This window comes from Phyllostomus hastatus, unplaced genomic scaffold (genome assembly GCF_019186645.2).
Source record: "Phyllostomus hastatus isolate PE091 unplaced genomic scaffold, TTU_PhHast_1.1 phas_contig_34, whole genome shotgun sequence".
Lineage (NCBI taxonomy): Eukaryota > Metazoa > Chordata > Mammalia > Chiroptera > Phyllostomidae > Phyllostomus > Phyllostomus hastatus.
The window spans coordinates 14,793,799-14,814,480 of NW_025333857.1; the positions used below are offsets into that span (position 1 = coordinate 14,793,799).

Here is a 20,682-nt window from a genome sequence, read left to right on the forward strand (position 1 = left end):
TTTCTTTAAGTGCCTTTTGAGCAACTAGTACTCACCCAACAGGTGTGCCTCCCCACCTTGATGGGCCTTAAATTTTAGAGGGAAAGACAGGCCTTAAATAAATAAACATACAGATGTATAAATATAATATTTTATTTATCCATAATAGATTATAGGTAAATTACAATGTTCACAATGTGATGCATTTAATGACAGAAAGATACCTTGTGAAACAGGTAACTAATGGGGAATTTGCTGTGATTTGGAGGTGAGGGCAACTGCGTTGGGGAACGAACGCACTATTTGCATTGAAGCCTGAGAGATGAGCAGGAGCTAACAGTGCACAGCGGCGATGGGATGGTGGGCATGGAGGGGGGCTCTACTCCACGACTGCTAACTGGGGATGGGACTGTAGCTCAAGATTTCCAGTCAGAGGGCTGGAGAGCTCACACAAACCTGGGTCTGATTCCTGAGACATTACTGGTTGAGCAACTTTAGGCAAGGTACTTGTTTCTATCTCAGTTTCCTTGTTTTGTGAAATAAAGGTGATAATAGTATAAATCTGGTGGTATTTTCTGAGGCTTAAGAGAGTTAAAGTTTGTGAAGTTTTTAGCACAGGGTCTAGAAAATGTCACTTATCTAGTAAATGTAGCTATTATGAATAATAACATAATAATTTACTGTTATAAATTAAAAATAAATAAATAAATCCTACCTTTGGTAGAAGAAAAGACAGGAATAAAAAGGGAGAGATGGTGCTTCCCAGGTCTGTTTAAGGGATTCCCTCTGTTCTTAGGGTCTCTCCTCTAAACCCACTGCCCACAAACTCTGACTGTAAAGTCCTTGACCACAAGGGCTCTGCCATCTATTTCCTGCCGCTTAACACAGTACTTGGCTCTAAAGTGATGATTTTTGCATAGTGATGATATTTGAAGCTGTAGGAGGAGATGGAATTGCCAAATTAAAGAGAGAAGAGCCTGGTCATGGGAAACACCTGTATTTATTTACAGTGGAGAGTGAGAAGTTGCTGCCAGAAAAACTAGGATAGTTGGTCTCTATGAAGGAAAGTTAGTGCTGTAAACTGCATTGAGGTCTGGGAGGACGAGGAGACTAGTAAAGGGACCAGATGTGGTGAGAACCTTCCTCATGGAGAAAGCAGTTTCAGTAGCAGAATTCAGATTTTGAAAATAAAATGTAGGTGGTGGTAAAGAAGTGGAAGCAGTTGGGTGCTTGGGTGCATGGATCTTTCTTTCAAGAAATCCATGGTAAAGGTAAGCAGAAGGAATAATTACTTTTAATGAGTTGCAGGCTTAAGAAATTTTATTATTGCTGTCATTGTTAAGGGGAGTTGAGAATGCTGGTTCTATAAGAATGGAGGGAAGAATTGCAGAGTACTTACTATTGATGAATCAGGATCTCGGAGGCATGGGGGGTTGATAGCCTGAGTTAGCCTGACCTACGTAAGGATCCCTGTGTATTTAGGTGGAAACAATCTGACTCAACTGTCTGTACTTTATTTTGGTGTCCCCTTTCTTCCTCTTTGTCATCATCTCTGGATTTTCGGTAGTTCAGAGTGCCCAGCAGTGAGTGGCTAGCACTCACACATTAGCTGAATGAAGGAAGAAATGGACGTGCCCATAAAAATGAAAGCTTATCCATTTCTGCTCTTCCCAACTGTCCCCTTGTAAAGTATGTACATTTTTGAGGCTTAACTGGCTTTGATAGTTTTATGATAATTTATTTTTTTAAAGTGTGGGTGAGTTGGCGAGTGATCACATTGGTTCTATTTTATTGTGAATAAATAGTATGTCAAAGTTTTATGTCGTTTCAAAAAGGTTATTTAGAATAAAACTTCCTTTGAAGCCACAATATTCTCTTACTCAAAATATTTATTTAGACCATATTTTTAAAATATATATAATTCCCTTAAGGAATGATTGTAGTGTATATAAATCTGGATTTAAAACAAATAGACCTGGAATTCATAGAAATACAAAATGGATATTCCAGTACTTAAGTGTTTATATACAAAAGTAGTTGAGGTGTTCCAGTGTTTGTACGTTTAGGAACAGAATGAGTAGAATTTAGAAAGAAAGATGATGATCTGAGAAGTTTAATTCCCAAATGTGCCAGATGTACAAAGTTATTTGGGAAGAGAAAATATTTGAATCATAAGCTAGCTTAGAGTAAGTGAATCAACGATCCAACCAGTGAATAAATAAATATACATAAAAATAAAGCAACTCCACAATCTCATAATTGTTCAGGTCCTGAATAAAACTATAATTTAAAAGTGTGCTTTTAAGCCCTGGCCAGGTAGCTCAGGTTAGAGTGTCATCTCCATACACCAGGGTTGCAGATTTGGTTGATCTCCAGTCAGGGCACATACAAGAATTAACCAATGAATGCACAAATAAGTGGAACAACAAATCCGTGTTTTTCTTTCTCTTTCTCTCTGCCTTCCTCCTTTCCTCCCTTCCCCACCCCTTCTCTCTCCCAAATCAGTAAAAATTTAAAAAGTGTGCTTTTAAACACCATGAAAAATTAGGCTATTTTTATAAAATAATTAAATATTATCAAATTAATTATTTAAAATATGTATGTCTTCTGTGCCTGAGTTAACATATAGTCCTTGAGATCATCTCTTTTTACTGATCATCCCTTAATTTTGGTAATGCAGGGGTTTTTTGTTGTTGTTCTGTTTTGTTTTTTAAGGATTTATGAAAGCTTCTATGATCACACCAGATTATATAAATATTTTAATGTCAACTTGGTTGTCATATCTGAATTTATAATTGGATAGTCTGTAAAGTGCTTGTTTTTAGTAAAAACACTGTTCTTTTTTTGTTTTGACCATGATTCAATGTAGCCGTGAGTTCATTAACAAATGATTGTGTTAGTTTAAGAAACTGTTTCTAACCTGGGGATGTTCTAATATATTTTCTTGGTAACTATTGAAGGTGAGGTAAGAAATTTTGGGAGAAGCATTTCCCCTTATAACCTGCAAATACATATATTATTCTTGCTTAGTCAACATTTCCTTTTGTGTCCCTATTACTACCAGTTCCTTTCATTACTAATACATACACCAAAGTTTTATAACCTAACTAATGTCATTGGACTGTTGACAGTGGAAGAGACCCTGAAATATCAAGCAGATCATACAGTTGAGTATTTCCGCAGAGGTAATAGAGGAGCAAATCAGGGATGGAGGTAAGGTAAGAAAGGAGTCTTCAGTGAGGAATGTAGCATCAGAAACCCAATGGGAACCTACAGATTTAATGTTCATTAATGAAAGAAAAATACTTTAAACTTGCCTGATTCAAAACATAGGGAAGAGGGGGACCTTCTTTAGCCTTACTCTCTGTAAATGGAATTTGGCTCAATGATATTAATGATAGCTCAGGTACTGTCTGTTACAAATGAAACAGTTTATATAAAAGTCCAGATGATTCCAGGAATATGAGCCTCTGGAGGTATGTAAGTGAAGCATAGCTTTGAGGCACAGAATTGCAGTTTCAGGTAGCCCCATGCCTTTGCCCTCCTTCCCCCTTCACCCAAATCAGCAATCATTGATTGCATATAAAGCTGTGGAGAGATCTTTTCCTGGCAGTTCAGGTAGTTACAGTAGATTGTTAATCTGTGAATGATTAGACTAAATCCCTTCTGTCTTCAGAATTTTCATGCAAATTAGAAATAAATGTATGAGATAAATTTATGAACTGTAGTCTAGGGCATAGGTCAGCTTTAGCACAACTCTTAAGTATAGGATTTTATCCATAAAAAAGTTGTACTTCATTTATGCTAATTTTCTATGGATTCACTTCATGATATAAACTGGTGAGAGGATATTTAAAAGTACTGTTAAAGAAATGAAAGATTTTTTAATGTATTTTTCAGTTTTCTGAGACATAGTTGGATTGTTCCAAATATAAAATGTTCAGATAGTTTTTCCTGTTCTATATCTGATCTTTAAAAAAATATAGGCTTTTTTTCTTACATCACCATTAAAATAAAAGAGTTGTTTTGTATCTTTCAAAATAGGAATGAAAGTGAAATTATAATATCTCAGGGGTAAAAACAAGGAACTGGGAAGTGATTAAAAAAAGTATTTAAGTGAAACTCAGCAGGAGAAAAGTAACATCCTAATATTTGTATGTTTTGTTTTACTTTTATCAACATTTTACTTGAACATTGTCATAGCCAAATGTATATTTTTGTATTATTACTAAATGATAAACAAATTGGATTAGCAGCAATATTTTTTCTGTTTTGGATCCTGATGTTATAAATCCAGCATGTTGTAGAATGAGTAATCCTTTATTCTTATTCTACTCTACATATCTAGGTTAAAGGTTACATTTGAGTAACATGAAATATTCTATTGCTGAATGAGTCTTGTTTTTTTTTTTTTTACTTTTTATAAGAGATTTTGATGGCATCAAAAAACTCTCCAGGCCTCCACCAACATGAAGACTTTAAAAATGGAAGTAGATGCTTCTTAGTAATATGTACAAGAAATGCAGTACCTTTGAACAGATGCTGATGCTTTTCTCACTCCTTTATTTTCCAGGCCATCCGTTGCACACTGGTAAACTGCACGTGTGAATGTTTTCAGCCGGGGAAGATTAACCTGAGGACTTGCGATCAGTGTAAACATGGCTGGGTGGCACATGGTGAGGAAAATCTGGACCTCTCTTTCTGTTCTCATTGTGTTCATGTGAATGTGCATGTTTTTTTAGAGCAGTCACTGGTCTGGAGAAGAGAGGGGTCAGCTGTGCTCCAAGTGTCAGTTAACATTCATCCTGTAGCTCTCAAACAGCATGTTTTCAGCTCCAAGACATAAGGCTTAGGTAAGGAGTTGTCAACAGAAGGGTGAGATGTTTATAGGACAGCTGGGCCACAGGATTCTGACCAAACAGAGCAGCAGCCAGCAATCACCCAGCCTGATGGAAACTTAGACACACCACAGTTCCTCTTCCAGGGTCTAGACCTCAGAGGGAAGCTAGAAAATCCTTTTTCCTTGAGAAGAACTTCATGATGATTGCTCACCCTTGTCATACACATTAGAGCCTGAGTTTATCCTCCCAGATATTAAATTTTGTATAATCTAAGGTGGGTGGCAAAAGTGAATGGGAACACTCTTTGGCTGGTATCTGAGAAAATAATCTAGGCAACCTTTTCAGTGTGTGTTGAGATCAAAGGTACCCAGTATTGGTGGCATGTGAGCTCTGTGGAGGTGTGTGTTGGGGGCAAGGATGACCCATGGCTAAGGCTGGAAAATGTTGAGGCTTTCTGCCAGATACACAGAGCTGTTCCATCGATGTGTCCTTAGCATTTCACTTGTTCTTATATATGGTTTATGCTTTTTACATTTAGGCAAAAGGAGACTTATAAATAAGCAGAGATATTTTCTTTACTTCCTAGACTATAGAATATTAAAAGATAGGTAATGTTTATAAAAGAAATTTTGGCTTGAGATTTCTTTGCCAGCCTGGGGCATTGGCTCTTAAGTGGACATATTCTTCATTCCCAAGCAGTGTCAAATATCCAGTAGGTTGTATTTTTATAAATGTCATGTTATTATAGCAAGATCTAAGGTAGCACCACCGGGCCATGCTTTGAAATTCTCTTAATTTATCATGTACCTAGCTTGTTAGGGCATGTATGTTGGACTTGTGGGGACGTTTCAGCCATATTTCTGTGAGGGAGGGAGAAAAGAGGTAATCGTAGCAGGAGGGGAATATCCTGGAAGGACTGCGCCTGGCAGACATGGCCACAACCCTTCAGAGCCCCCTGGGATGGAACTCTTTCCTGCTTCAGTTGAAAGCCAAGATCTGTGACAACCCTCAGCCCAGTTCGCAACAACAAATGAACTGCTCTTACTTATGCAGTCTGTGTTTGTTACTACATTTGGTGATTTCTTGTCTGTCCCTATATTAGTTTGCCAGGGCTGCCATAACAAAATACCACAGCCTGGGTAGCTTTAACATCAGACATTTCTGAAGACTGCAAGTCCAAAATCAGGGTGTTTTCAAGGTTGGTTTCATTCTGAGAACTCTCTTCTTGGCCTGCAGGTGGCTTCCCTTTCTCTGTGTCCTCAAATGATCTTTCCTCTGTGAGTGCACATCCCTGATGTATCTGTGTATGCACAGTTTCTCTTCTTAAAAGGACACTAGTCGGGTTGGATCAGGGACTGCTCTCCTGACCTCATTTTAACTTAATCATCTCTTTAAAGGCCCTATCTCCAAACACGGTCACATTCTGAAATGCTAGATGTTAAGGCATAACTCTAGGAATTTGGGGGGAACACAATTCATCCCATAACAGTTTCTGAATATCCTTCGTAACTTGAAGAAGCATTGGCTTTGCAAGGTAATAGGTGCAGAGCTTGTGTCCCAAGCCCCTCAAGAATCATGGAGGCAGTATTGGGTTACATCCTAGCTCTACGACTTCAGTGACATTCAGGTTCGCATCTCAACTTCTTGTTTTTTTTTAAACATATAATATAAGATTAATAATACTTTGTAGGATTATTATAAGAATTAAAGATAAAGCATATGAAGCTTTTAAAATAAATAATACATGTTACAAGTAACAAACTGGACAGTGGATGAACAATAAAGGAGGGTCAACTATAAAACAAAGGACTTTTCATTTATGCGCTCTCATTTTTTCCAAAGCCATCTTGTGTTACCATCATCTTTCTGCTGTGGTAGCTTTGTGAGTATAAAAGTTTACTGTGTCACTGGTTTGTTTTATCTCTCCAACTTCCACGTGCATATTACATTAGTAGTAGAAGGGGGTAGGGGAAGCAATATTTCTTCCTTCTTGAACAACATAAATTATTCCTGGCCAATGGTTGTTTCTAAGGCTTTCTAAAGGATGTAATTTTTCACCGAACTTGAACAAGGTATTTCTGTTATATCAAACTGTGCTTTTCTTACTGAGTCATTAGAAATTCTATGATTCTTGGATATTAATTTTGGAGTTTCTCAGATTTTACTTTCCTCACCACCACAATCACTTTGACCTCTATTTTCACCCACAACACGGATACGTCTGTATACAATTCAAGATATGTACACACAGAGATACAAATCCCATTCTTCCCCCATCATGGGCAAATTAACAGTGAAGGCTTAGCTTCCAGCTTCTGAGTTGGCAGTGGGATGAGAGCACCCACTCTTTTTGCCTTTAGCATTTCAACTAATTGCTTCATTCTCTCCCCCTGAACAGAAACCATGAAATCATGTCTCCAATTATTTCTGCTCAGAGGTGAAACACAGCAGTCCTCCTGGCTGCTTTACATAGTACAGTGTCCTATGTGTAGGACAAGGAGGGAAGCGACTTGTTTTTTCTAGTGAAAAATTTTAAGTGGATGGAACAGCAATAAGACTACCAAGATAGGTCTTATAGAAGTCTTTCATGGTAGCACTGAACACATTCCATCTTTATTACGCTGCAAAAGAAATCCTTATGTTTGCTATTGAAAAATAACCAAATGCCAAAATCACATGTTCTCGACAGAAAACAGAATTTTTAGAAAAATTTTGGCCTCTTTTGAATAAATGTCTTAATGTATCTCCTTTGTTAGCAGCATCTTCAGTTTCTTTGTAAGATGTTTAAGTTTCATGTGTCATTGTACATTTTATAATATGTATGTCTGGATATACATAAACATATACACACATGTACATGCATACACACTTGCTCACTTCATTACTTTACAAATTGCTTCTCAAACCTGCTTGAATCAATAAAAGGAGGATCTTCTTCCTAAGGCACTCGTTTTTAAAGTCAGCTGTCAGGCCCTTTGTTTCTCTCCTTTTCTTTTTCTTTTCTTTTTATTATTCAGTTGATCTATAGCTTTACAGAAACTTTGAGAAAAATGTTTTTAAAAAATTAAAGAGAATGGGTGATTAATTGATCATAATATAACACTTGGGTTTTAAAATTACTCACTGGACCCTGATGCTATTCACAAATTACTTCCTTGAAATCTTTAGCACCATTGACTTAAGGGAATGTGGGGGAACCCGCTGCCCAAAATAGAAAAAACTTCCTTGAATATAAATAGATATTTCCTGTTGAATTGATAAAGGCTTCCCTGCCCTTTTCCCTCCATCAATGAATTTCAGCTCTTTCACTTTGATAATAGAAAGCAGGCTTCATTGCATTTAACTTTATTTAAAACAAGCTTTTTGGGGTAAAGAATGTCCATGCCTGCAGCATACTTAATTGGTATGCCAGAAATGGCCCAGAGTTTTCTAATTTTGTTGCATTTCTGTTTAGAGTTCTTGGATAAAGGACTTCAGCATATTGCCATTTAATTCATAACAAGTTCATATTTTTCCCTCCTCTGTTTTACATTCTGTTCTATGCTTTTCCTTCCGTCAATGTAGTAATCAGAGTGAGTCTTGGGGGGAGGAAAAAAAAAACATATCCTACAAATTTTAATTGTTCTTGGTTCAAAAGTGCCAAAAGAAGACATCAGGCTTCTTTCCTGGTGTCAAAAATGTTTATGTTGGTAGAAATTTCAGTTTGTTGTGTTTGACTATTTCCCACCACACTAGACTGGTGTGGTAATTCTTCCATTCACAAACTGAAACTTCAGCCAAATATTTTACATAGTCATAGGAATTAGCAAGTATTATCAGTGTATCCCCAGTGGTGGGTAAGGGTGGGGGAGGGAGACGGGTGCTCCCTACTCATCGTTTTCCTTTGAGGAGTCTGCTTCTAAGGAGAAGTGTTACCATCAGGACTTTGTTGTCTTTTGAAAAACTGAAGGCACAGTGAAAGGGTAAGAACTATTGTACTTAACCATTTTTATTTATTACTTGAAAATTAGTTTTAATGTCCATAGTCTTGATAAAGACTTTATTTCTAAACTATTAACTTAATATAAATAAAGTAGTAAAACATTTTTAAAAGTAAACTATTTTCCAAATGATTTTAGGAAATATTTAATGATAGCCCAAAACATCTGGAAACTTTGTTTTTAATCACAATGGGGTACATTTGATAAAAGAGGTGGGAAGATTTTAAAAAGGTAATTTTTTCCTTTACTAGACTAGTAAGTTTTACTTGTGACAAAGCCCATTTGTTACCTTAAGAAAAAAATCCACTGTTTTTTGATCTGGCTACTAAGCATTTGGCAAGGATATGAGGCTTCATGAATAAGAAATATATTGCATAGTTTAATGAACCCCACAGCAGCTTTCTTGGTGCAAATTATTTTCTTCATAGAATCCTTAGACTGTAAACCAATAGAATGTACCATTCCAACAAGCTGTGTGATGATGGAATTTTTGTTCACTTGTAAGCAATGTGAACTAACACTAGTTGTTTACTTTGGCTGAGGTCTGTCTACGAGAATGCTTGATGCACTAGAACTCCTGAAACCTTTTCTTTATTATGTTCCATAAATGTGACTTCTCTGTACTAATATGATTTCTCTTTACTATGTGTAGTTCATTCAAGGAAAAGATAGTCCTTCTTTATTACTTTAATTATTTGCTCATTAAGCTAGCTGCTTCCCTGCCAGTTTCCAAACTATTCAGGTTTTTTTAATGTCAAATGAGCAGGCTTGGCCTGCATCATCTGGACCATCAATCAATAGGTATTTATTAAACATACATCATATGTGAGGTACTGTGCCAGATATCCTTCAGTTCTTCATTTCTGTGTCACAGGAAACGGTGAGCAGTATAAAGTTAATTTAGTGTCATATAGCAACCAGCTTTATGGTTTAATGTACTGTGAGACTTAATATTCATATAATCCATTAATTTCAAACCTTTCTTTTTTGTAACTCACTGAAAGTAATTTTTCTTTTCTTTTTTTTCAGCATCACTGAATTTGAATTCTCAGCTTTGTACTTGATATGTCTGTCTTATAAGAATAGGGGTATTTATCTCTATTTAAGTAACCCTCATACAAATTAAAAACATCAGATGTGGTATACACTTAAAACTAATACAGTGTTATATGTCAATTATAACTCAACTAAAAAGACATAAAAAAAATTTAGGACATTCCATTAAATTTGAATTTCAGATAAACAATGAAATATACATATTTACATGTAAATATAAATATATTTTTAGTATAAGCATGTATCATGCAAATTTAGCTGAGTGCCTGCATTTTTACTAGCTAAGTCTGATAAGCATATACCTAAAAGAAAAATCATAGTTAGGCCTAATTTGCATAAATCAGGGCCATTGGTTCTGAGCATTCTATAATCCAAAACTTTTTGATGAGGTCAGCCCTACATTTAGAATCACAAGATCTCTGTATTCTGTTTACAAATTCCTCAAATTTGTTGATGACATGATACTTTATAAGGACTTCAGGGCAAATCAAAAATAGTAATTTTTCATTTTAATCCATGAAAGGTCACATCTTTATTATTTGTCCCAGTCTGTGCTCTTATGAATTGTCTAAACATCTGTGAAAGTAGTTTTTCCCCACCTGGCAGCACTGTAATACTCTCCCTGATTTGAGTCCAAGAGCTAGTATAACTAAAGTGTAGTGGTAACCTTTCCATCCCTATCCTTTTTTCTTCCCTAGTCTTCTCCCTTTCCCACCCCAAACAGATAATAAGCAATGAAGTATGATATTTCTGTGACATCATGCTTATTCTCAGTAACACAGCAGCAGTTTCTGTAAGATAATTTGTGAATTTGTCCAGATCAAGAGAGGAAGGTGAATAAAATTGGGTTTTCTCTGACAAAGGAAAGTGGTGCTCCCAGAGATTAACCTGCAAGAAGGCGCTAGCCTCCCTCAGACTGCCCTGGAGATTGTCCCAAAAAGAGTGAATTTTGCTTTGAGAGAAAACTGTTGCATGGGTTATTTAGGGTTTAGTGAAAAATGTAAGAAAGGTATTAATGTAAATCCTTAGCCCAGGGAAATAAATGCAGACTTCCCAGTGAATATAGGCAAAGTGAGAACTTGATCCTTTGGGAAGATGTAGGTAGGTGGTCGTGCTTCTAGGGCTTTGCTTAGAAACACGGGAACAGACAGAAACACCACAGTCCTCTTTTCCCTGGTACACTGGTTTGGAACAGGTGGGAACTAATGTTTTCTAGTAGTCTCAGTTCGTCCAGTTTGTGCTCTGAAATTTGGCTGTCCCTACCTACAAAATTTTCTTTTAATTAGGGAAACTAGCTTTTAGCTGCCTCCTAGCTCTGGTGAGGTGCTGGGCCCTCATACATTGAGACAAAGTCCCTGAACATTTCTCCACTTATTTTTATTTTAGGGAGCAAAAACAAGGCCATTTTCCTGCTTGGCACAGGGACTTTATTTGCTTGACCTGAGGGCATGGTACCCTCTTCTGCTTCTCTCCTTTACTCCCTGATCACCACTGATTAGTTTTAAAGGGAAGACATCCCCACAACCGCAAAGGTTTGGTGCTTGATTAATGACATTAGCTATATTATTAGTGTGTCCCTGAGCTGCTTATTTTGATGTTTCTCTGCCTGCCCACCTTTCAGATGGTGCTTTGAACACCCTAATTTTTTTTTAATCACAATACAAACAATGCCTCCCCTTCAGAATCTTGGGCTCTCTGCCTTTTAGCTCTCCAGATTTTTTTTTCTGGCTCTATTTTATTCAGCTGGAACATGAGGTACATCTGGTAAATTCTGGCCTCTAAAGTGTATAGTAACAATCCACTGCTAAGGAGTTTCTAGGGAGGATCATGAGATTGAATCATACAAGGCGGGAGCTCCAGCCTGTGAAGAAGCTTCAGGTACACAAGTGGGAGGCACAATAGAAGAATAGGTAAGAGGGCAGCTCTGTTTAAACATCCTGGCTCTCGCACTTACTGTCAGTAGAACCTTGGCCAAATTATATAATGTTTCCTCAGCTATGAAATGTAGATAATGATAAGGCCTACTTTTAGGATTAAATGAAGTCATCCACTTAGTAAGTGTTAGTTGATTTCATTTTTAAACTCTCACTGAAGTGAAACTTCAGCCTTGAGGATATAATAGCCATGTTTGGCTTAGTTTAGTGGATAAGAGTTGGGTGTAGCCGAGCCAGTGGTCAAATCTCATTGCAGTCTCTAGTTAGTAGGCCCCAGTTCTTTTATCTGTAAATTCAAATATTAATAGGATTGTACTTAACTATTATAGTGAGATTTTGAAGAAAATTAAATGGAAGAGTGGACATAAATTTATGATACTTTCTAGAGCCTTGCCTAAGATACAAAGGTGGGAGGCGATGGTATGAGCTTCCTTTCTCTTCCAAGTAAGGTTTCTTCAGTGCCCAGTGGTGGAGTTTAGGTTACCAATTCTTTTGGCTGTGGTGCCAAGCATTTCCCAGGTGAACTCGTTTTCCCTAGCAAATTCGAGACAGTTCCATACCTTCCATTTCCCTTAAAGTTTCTTTTAAAAAAAGTTTTTTAAAGATTTATTTATTTATTTGTTTGGTGTTTTTTTTTTTAGAGAGAAGGGAAGGGAGGAAAAGAGAGAGGGAGAAAAACATCGATGTGAGAGAGAAACATTGACTACTTGCCTCTCACATCTGCCAACCTGGGACCTGGCCCACAACCCAGGCATGTGCCCTGATGGGGAATTGAACAAGTGACCTTTCAGTTTGCAGGATGATGCCCAACCCACTGAGCCACACCAGCCAGGGCTCCCTTAAAATTTCATCTGAGCCCATATTTGAACAGAAGTAGGAAACACTTTATCTCAAAAGTCACATTATGAGAGGTGCAGACCAGTTAAAATGAATTGTAGGAATATTTATGTGTTGAAAGTCCAAAAACCAGAAGTAGATGCACTTTAACCAAGGTTAAAGTTACTTTTGCCCGTTTTCACACCTATATTCTCGCATGTGAAGTGCATTGATGGGCTAACCACTTCATCATTTTATTGCCCTTTATTACATCATAAATTTTTATATCTTGCTAACGATCCTACAGGAAGCTTAATTGTTTATAGGAACATCTTAATTAACTGGAGTTCACCAGGTTAAGCAGAGCACAAATCGAAGGGTTTATAAATGAAATACACTGGACTCCTCTCACTTTACTTAGGATGTCCTGTTTAGATAAACTAGGAGATTCTTCTGGGTCATAAGGACCCAATATACCTCAGCAATATCATGTTGATATGCTCAGTTTTCTTCTTTTTCTTTTGTGTCATAGTGATGACTTCTTCCAATGGGGACATGTCCCTGCCCCTCCTTTTAATGAAAAGTAATATCACTGAACGAAATAAATGTGGTTATTTTAGAGGAATTCTGACTTGTGTACCAGGCTTTGCCTTCTTGCACGGTATATGTTTGTAACTCTTCCAAAACTTCTCGAATTAATGTGTTACTAGTTAGTGAGCACATAGCCAACGCATCATATGGAAAGTATTTTAAGGAGTTACTGCCACACAGATAGATGCATAAGCAGTGTCTTTTAAGGGGCTATGTAGTAAGGTCCTGTCTCTTTGGGGCTGCTCTTTGAGAATCAGGGAAAGCCCCACTTGGCCTCTTAGGCCTCCCTCCATGCTTGTATGGTCAAGTGACACTACAAATGAAAGTGCAAACCCATCTGGTTGAAAGCATGGACTCTTTGGGCCTTAAATTCCAGTGGGGCCAAGGAATACAAAGGCAACTCTAGAACTGGCTTTTCAGTAAGGAAGCTACTGTTGCTCATTTGAACACCTGAAATGTGTCAGGTCCAAACTGAGATAGGTTGTAAGTATAAAGTATATGCTGGATTTTGGGAACATAATCTTTAAAATAAACATATATATAAAATGCTTCAAGAATTGTTTTTATATTGCCTACATATTGATAATACTTTAATGTATATTAAATTTACTTTTTAAATGTTTTTTAAAATATTTGTATTTTTTACTTTTCATTTTTTTAAATGAGACTAGAAAGATGAAAAGTATACATGCGACTTGAATTATATTTCTATTAGACATGGCTGTGCTAGGACCTAAGTGTGGAAAACCAAAGCTAGGTTATAAAGCGGGTTGCTGGTAGGGTAGTTTGAATTGGTGTTGAGAATCCTGAAACCCAGAATCCAGGATCTTGTCTGCCCTTCACTCATTGCTGTAAACTTTTCTCAGTCCTTTGTGCTTTCACACTTGCCACACTGTTGATCTGTCCAGTCTTTCCTTTGCCCTGGTAATCAGGAGCAGTTGTGTTCCCTTCCCCATGCTCTCAGTGAACTTCACCTCGACCAGAAGGGTAGTTTCTGTGGACTACCGATTTCTCCACTAGTTCGGGAGCTCAGGGAGGGCAGTTCCTCATCTCTGTGTACTGATACCAACCACAGCCTCTCTCACTTGGAAGCACCTGGAACAAAGGTTTATGGCTACTCTTAAAAGTATATCTAAAAGTCTCTGATTTCTAATTGCCAGTTTCTTTTTCCAGCAGCGTCTTCTCATTTTGAGTGGTAAGCACAGCCTGCAAACACTTTGCCTGTAGTCCCATTTCTGCATTTCTCTTTTCCAGCCCTCTGTTTTCACCTTTGCTGTTTCCTTCTGTGTCTTCAGACAAGAAAACAAGTGAAAGGTAGGTGGGAGGGTTTAGTAGCCTAACTAAGCAGGAAGTAAATTTTAGAGAAGTTAAATTTATTTGATCATTAACAGATGTTGGCATTTTTATTCAAAAGATACGGTCTTGAGTGAAATATCTTCACTTTTATTTAGTAGTTCTTCAGTACTCCTTTCCCTGCAAAACCTGAGAGTAAGAAATTCTCCCCTCCCCACTTTTGGCTGTTTATGTTTTCTACTATCAGTAAAAATTAAAAAAACACATCAACCTCTAACATAAAAGAAAACACCTGTTTGGCTTGGAGAAATTGGCTAGGGAGGTCTTTCTCCTGACAGTCCAAAAGCAACCATCACAAGTCCCCTTATTTAAAAAAAGTCATTTTTTTTTCTGTTTCACGTGAGCATTGGCAGAAACTCTGACATGCAGTTCTTCATATTTTATTATGTTCTTGTCTGCAGAATCTCTGTCAGGCAAAAACCTTGTCAGCGGAAAACCTGTCGTAGGATCAGAGGAGACAAAAACAGGTGTCACACAGGCAGTCAAAACTGAAGGAAAAAAAGATTAGGCTAAAGAGAGAGAGGCAGACAATTACATTAATGCCATTGCTTTTATCTTATAGATGTGTGTTATTATCTCGGGGTGCTGAGTGCGCAATTGCCTCAAAGAAAAGTAGACAGGAGACAAGGGGAAACTTGATAGTTATTAACTGAAGAGGCAGTGTGTCAAAGCTGGATGGGGTTCAAAGTTTTGCAAAGGAAAAAAAAACTGCAGGCAGCAAGCAAAGGCTGTGTGGTTCTGCTTTCAGCTACATAAACCTAGTAGCTATCTAACATTTTCTGCTTGGAAACAGATCATAGAGAGAGAAATTAATGAAAGATTTTATTTGGAGATTTTTGGGGTAACATTTATCCTATATACATGCGACTGAATCATAATCTTTTCTTTCTTATAAAATCTTGCCACAATGTGAGACATGGTGAGGCATGAAGGCAGGCATTTGTCAGCTCAGCTGTGTTGTTTGGATATGTTTAAAACACCTATTATCAACACACTTTTAATTAAAAAAATCTATTAAGAAGCCGTTTTACTAAGTGTGAACATCTGTACGTGCAAGCTGTAAATTAGGAAATCACATATGTGTGCCTCAGTCAGAGACTAAATGAACTTGGCAAGTGTTTTCTATTACTGGTTTTTAAATACAGTAAAATATCTAAGGGAAAATCGCTACACTTTAAAATCTGGATTTTTAAATATTTCTTATTGTGTCTGTTGGTAATAATAGCACTTTTCTTTTAATTAGAAATTAGGTTCATTATCATCAAATTAGTTACCAGGATTCAAAGTGTTAATCGGAGTCTTCCTTTGGTTTCTTTGTTCACTCATTTTAGGAGACTTGACTTCTTTCCTGAAAATTAGAGCTCCATTAAATATTTGTGATGGTATAAGATGGTATCCTTTTGCCAGTGGCCTCAAAGACATTTAGCCTCATTGGTAACTTACATGTGTCAAACAGCCAGCTAGTAGAGAACAGGATGGAACTTGAAGGCCTTGCCTGCTCAATCATATGTTAATCACATTAGTGGAAAAATCAGCAAGCATTTCTATAGTCCTTAATGTTCTTTTGCTCTTGGCAGTTAAAAATTGGTTAGTTTAGACTTTTCCTAAGACTTGAAACTGGCCTTTTAATCCTTTTTTATGAACAAATCTTTATATGGGGTCTTTTATTCCACCAGTCATAGATGCAAAGAGGTTTGATGCTTGATGTGTGTATTAAGCAAATCCAGCAATCCAGAAGAAAACACACATCAGTGTCAAAGTGTGAGTGATAACCCAGAGTTTTAAGGGATTACAGTGGGGGAAAAAAGAGAAAGATTGATTATAGATTTAGAACGAGATTTCAGGCTGACTTACTGAGAGAGGGAAGGCAGAATACTTGTAGCACAAAGGTAATGTTCATTTAAAAAAAAGATGGAATATAATAATTTCTTTCTTTTAGGTATTTCCTACCAGATGCTGGCTTTTTGTATCACTGCTCTCTCTTTATTTTGAAATATTTCTTCACCTCATCTGATAGAGTTTAAAGCATATGTTCTATCAAAAATAAATATGCCTTGCATTTACAATGTTATCTTAGTGCAATTCTTATGTAAATAAACACAGTTTCAAGAAAATTTCGTCTTTAAAGCTCATAAATTGGGATAGGGTGATTATTCTCTTACAAAAGAATTCATTTTTTATTTATTTAATAAAAGTATTTACATGTTTCATTCTAGTAGCATATTTCAGTATTTACTTTTAAAATGGGATGTTTTGCAGTTAGCATTCATTTAATTCATTGATCTGTAAATTACACACAGCAAGGTTTGTGGAGTCAACTTTCAGCTAGCCTTGGTGACTAAAGATTGGATGGAGCAGCAGCACTAATAATAATAATGCCCAAACCTGGTTTCAGCAAGTAGATTCAATTACCGAGTCTCTTCCTAGATTTACTGTCAAATTTGCAGATTAAATTTTCTCTTTTCCCCTTAACCACCTCCTGATGGAGTTGCTGCAAATGAGGAAAGACATGCCCCCAAAAGTGGGCCATGTAAGGAAGAGGAAGAAGTAAAACCAAGAACCTGTTTAATCTACTAGCCAAGAGAGTGAGCTTCTGAATAACCAAGTGTTGACAGTCTACTTTTATGTATGCCTCAGTCAGACTTTAATGATTTCCAAAGTCTGTTGTGAAGACTTTATTATGCATAAGGCCACAGGGGGGAAATGCCAATCAGTTTGAAATATTACCTATATAGTCTCAAGTGGAGCTCAAATTCTACCCAGGACTAATTGTGGGTGTTTGTGTGTGCATATTCACATACTCTCAAAGCTGCATGTCAACTACGGATGATTAAAATTGATAGGACAGTGGGGGGCTCATTGGAGCTCCTTTTGTCCCCCTTCCCTCCCTACAGTTTAGAATGACATTCATAATGGATCATAAGAATATTCATATACTTATTTCTCATTTTATTAAGGGACAAGAAAAAATGAAGGACCATTCATATAAGGCATACAAGGTATAGTCATGTAATCAGGTTTATGGAGGCTCAGTGGAGTTTTTTTTACTTGAAAACATTAACACACTATTTGTTCAAAACAAACAAACAAACAAGCAAACAAACAAACCCTTCACACATAAGAGCTGACACTTTTTATGACCAGGCTCAGGGATCAACTCTTTCAGCTGCATGTCATTCCTTTTCTTCTTTTTTAAAAAATTTCTAGAAGCAAGCCTTCTCTCTCCTTGGTATTAAATATCCTAATTAATTCAACCTTGACAGTTACAGTTAAAAAGTTGTGACTTAAATGGAACATGAGTTATTTTGTACTTAATTTGCTCCCAATTACATAGTTCTTTCCCCCCAAAGTAGGACATAAAATGTGCAGATCTAAATATTACTTCAAGTCATAAGAAATTTTCTCTTAATAACAATCATTGCCCGCCTTCGTGATTGATCCCCTGATTCACTAAAAAGTTTTTATTATATCATCATTGCCATTTACTAATTTCTTCCCAAGTCTTTGGCTTTTATTAGGATATGGCTTACAGTCTGGGTAAGTTAAGTTTTTGTGCCCTGAGGCTCTTGCCTAGCAAGAGAGCCGAGTCTTATAATGGGAAAGGATTGATGTTATAATGATTCCAAAGGGCCCCTTTATGATGAAATTCTAAATACGCAAAATCCCATTAAACCTGTACAAGTTCATGCGCTAGCTACATTGAAATGACATATCATTATAGTGGGTATAGTGTGCATATTATAAAGTGTGATATAATTGGAAATTATTGGTCATATTAGCAAGAATGAAGAGCCACCCATAGCCATCCTCATAAATTCAGAGGTTATGGCCTAGATAGTTGAAGTAGGAAAGAGAACAATATTCTGTTTATAAGGAATCAAAACTTTGAAAGCTGACCCCAGAAATTCCTCTAATAAAATCCTGTCACTGACAACTTCATTTTTGAACTCTTAAAGTAATTGTGGAAAGAATTTCCAAAACAATCCTTTAAACATGTGTTAAATGTTAATCAATTGGAAATTAAAATAGTACTCTAGGTCCCAGAGCTCCTAAAAGCTGACCACTTCATGCTGTTATAATTTGGAATCCTAAGGGGAATTGAGGCAAGAGACAGGGAGTTCTCGAAACAATTAGCCATGCAATTTAAGGCTCACTTGGCTTTCTCCCCAAATTAAAAAAATAATAATAAGGCTGCTTTAATTTCTTAACTTGTAAAATTGCTTCAAATTAGCATTTAAAATTTTTTAAATATCCAGGGTAGGATTGGAAATTAGTAAAATAAAAGGTTTCCTTTTAGACCATCTCATACAAATTTTTAATTGTTTTAGTCTGTGAAGTAGGTGGCTTTGAAAACTCACTCCACATCGCTCACTCCTTATTTTATTTAATGGCTATAAGCTTCATATTGCCGTGCCTGAACACTCTTCAGTAGAGTCCACTGGACATCAGGGCCTGAAATGTTTGAGCATATTCCTGTGAAAACCACCTAAGTCACTTGAATTTGGCTTTTAAGGAAAGTTATGTAAAAAAAAAGTTGTGGAAAACTTAAAACTATAAACTATCACTGAGAGCCAATTTTCTAGGATCAGTGAAAAGCACTTTTATACTCCTACATTAAGAAAAAAAAGTATCTGAATATGTTCTTATTCCTGTGACCTTCACAGAAAATATTGGAAGTGAAGTCTGTAGAATTACAGGTTTACATTTATTTTAATTTATTTGAAGGTTTGGGGAGTAATTCCTGTTATTAAAAATTGAAATAAAAAATTGTTATTCACATTTCATTTAACAGATGCAAGATCTTTTATAACCACACCTCACCTACCTCCATCACTGTTTTACACACTTGAAAACTGAATTTTATAAAGGACATTACTTTGTTCTTTAAGTTAGCAATACAGTTAGAAGTATATATTACTTATGCCTGTTACGTATTTTGCATTACATTTTATACTTATTTTAGACTTACATTACACACGTATTAATGAACCTCAGAAATTCCAGCTGTTGTTCTTACGGTGATTCTCTTCTTGACAGAAGTGAGTTTTCTTCATCCGGACTTATATGTGCCATTTTTGAGTCTTGTGAATTAGCTGCCACTTTTCTTTGGAAAATTATAGATCCTATCAAAGTGTTTATTGAAATGATATCCAGGCTTAAATTTCTCCTTTGTTTTATAGCCAGAAAATTACCAGTTTAAGCTTCTGTTTCTGATGTTTTAAAGAAATCCAGGTAAATTACATTTCCTCAATAACCTAATTCACAGTTTAAGAAGCTCTTATTGTATGATTCTTTTTCTTTTTCTAACTAGTAACCATATTGTGCAGTTAAACCCTTTTTTCCCCAGATAAAATTCTGCATACTAAAGAGAGTTCACTTTTCATTTCTCCAGGCATTTTTCAAAAGGAAAACAATGTTTTCTTTATAGATGCTGTTCTTCATCTTATTGTGTCACTATTCTCTGATCACTTTCTGAAGTCTATACTGTACCTTTTTCTGTAGCTATTTGACCATAAATTTAGCACCTTTATCATATATCTAGTGATCTGTAACATAATTTTCATAATGTCTATTTTTATAGACCTTATAAAATGTCTGTACATTATGATCTATTTTATGCACCGTGATATGAAACTCATTTCCTTTAACAATACTAGAGTTCATACTGTTTTTACCTAGAAATCCATTGGATGGCTCCAAATGATGTTTGAAGTGGTAGGAAAGGGAATAAATTATGCAAAGTTTGGTCAGAATTCATGCCCAGCTAGTAGCTGCAACTTACTTCCTAAACTGCCTTAATTACCTACCCCCACTGTTCTCTAGAAGCGTAAAAAGCACAAAGGAGAGGGATGAGAAAGGGACATGGGTGAAAATAAGAATTTGGTGGTACAGTGGAATCGTACATTTAACTCTTCAATGCAAATAATAATGGCCTTTTCCTGTTATATGTACGTCACTGTGTTCATTCATTCAACAATATGAGGGCTAAACATCCTGACTGATTATGTTTCAGATAGGGTGGCTATTTAACATCAAATTCTTGTTATTAAATAGGCACATAACTAACCCAGGAAATAGGAAACATATGGTTGGGACATACATGATTGGCACATGTGAGTGCCATGATTTGTT

The 20,682-nt window shown here is 36.4% G+C and overlaps 1 protein-coding gene across 7 annotated transcripts in view; it reads left to right on the plus strand.

Annotated features, from left to right (window-relative positions):
* Positions 1-20,682, plus strand: part of BNC2 (basonuclin 2) — a 421,558-nt gene that overhangs the window by 264,501 nt on the left and 136,375 nt on the right. For all 7 annotated transcript variants that reach the window (XM_045840775.1, XM_045840769.1, XM_045840770.1 and 4 more), the window contains one exon: positions 4,553-4,655. In XM_045840775.1, coding sequence (XP_045696731.1) covers positions 4,553-4,655 — 103 coding nt within the window. The remainder of the gene's footprint in view (positions 1-4,552; positions 4,656-20,682) is intronic.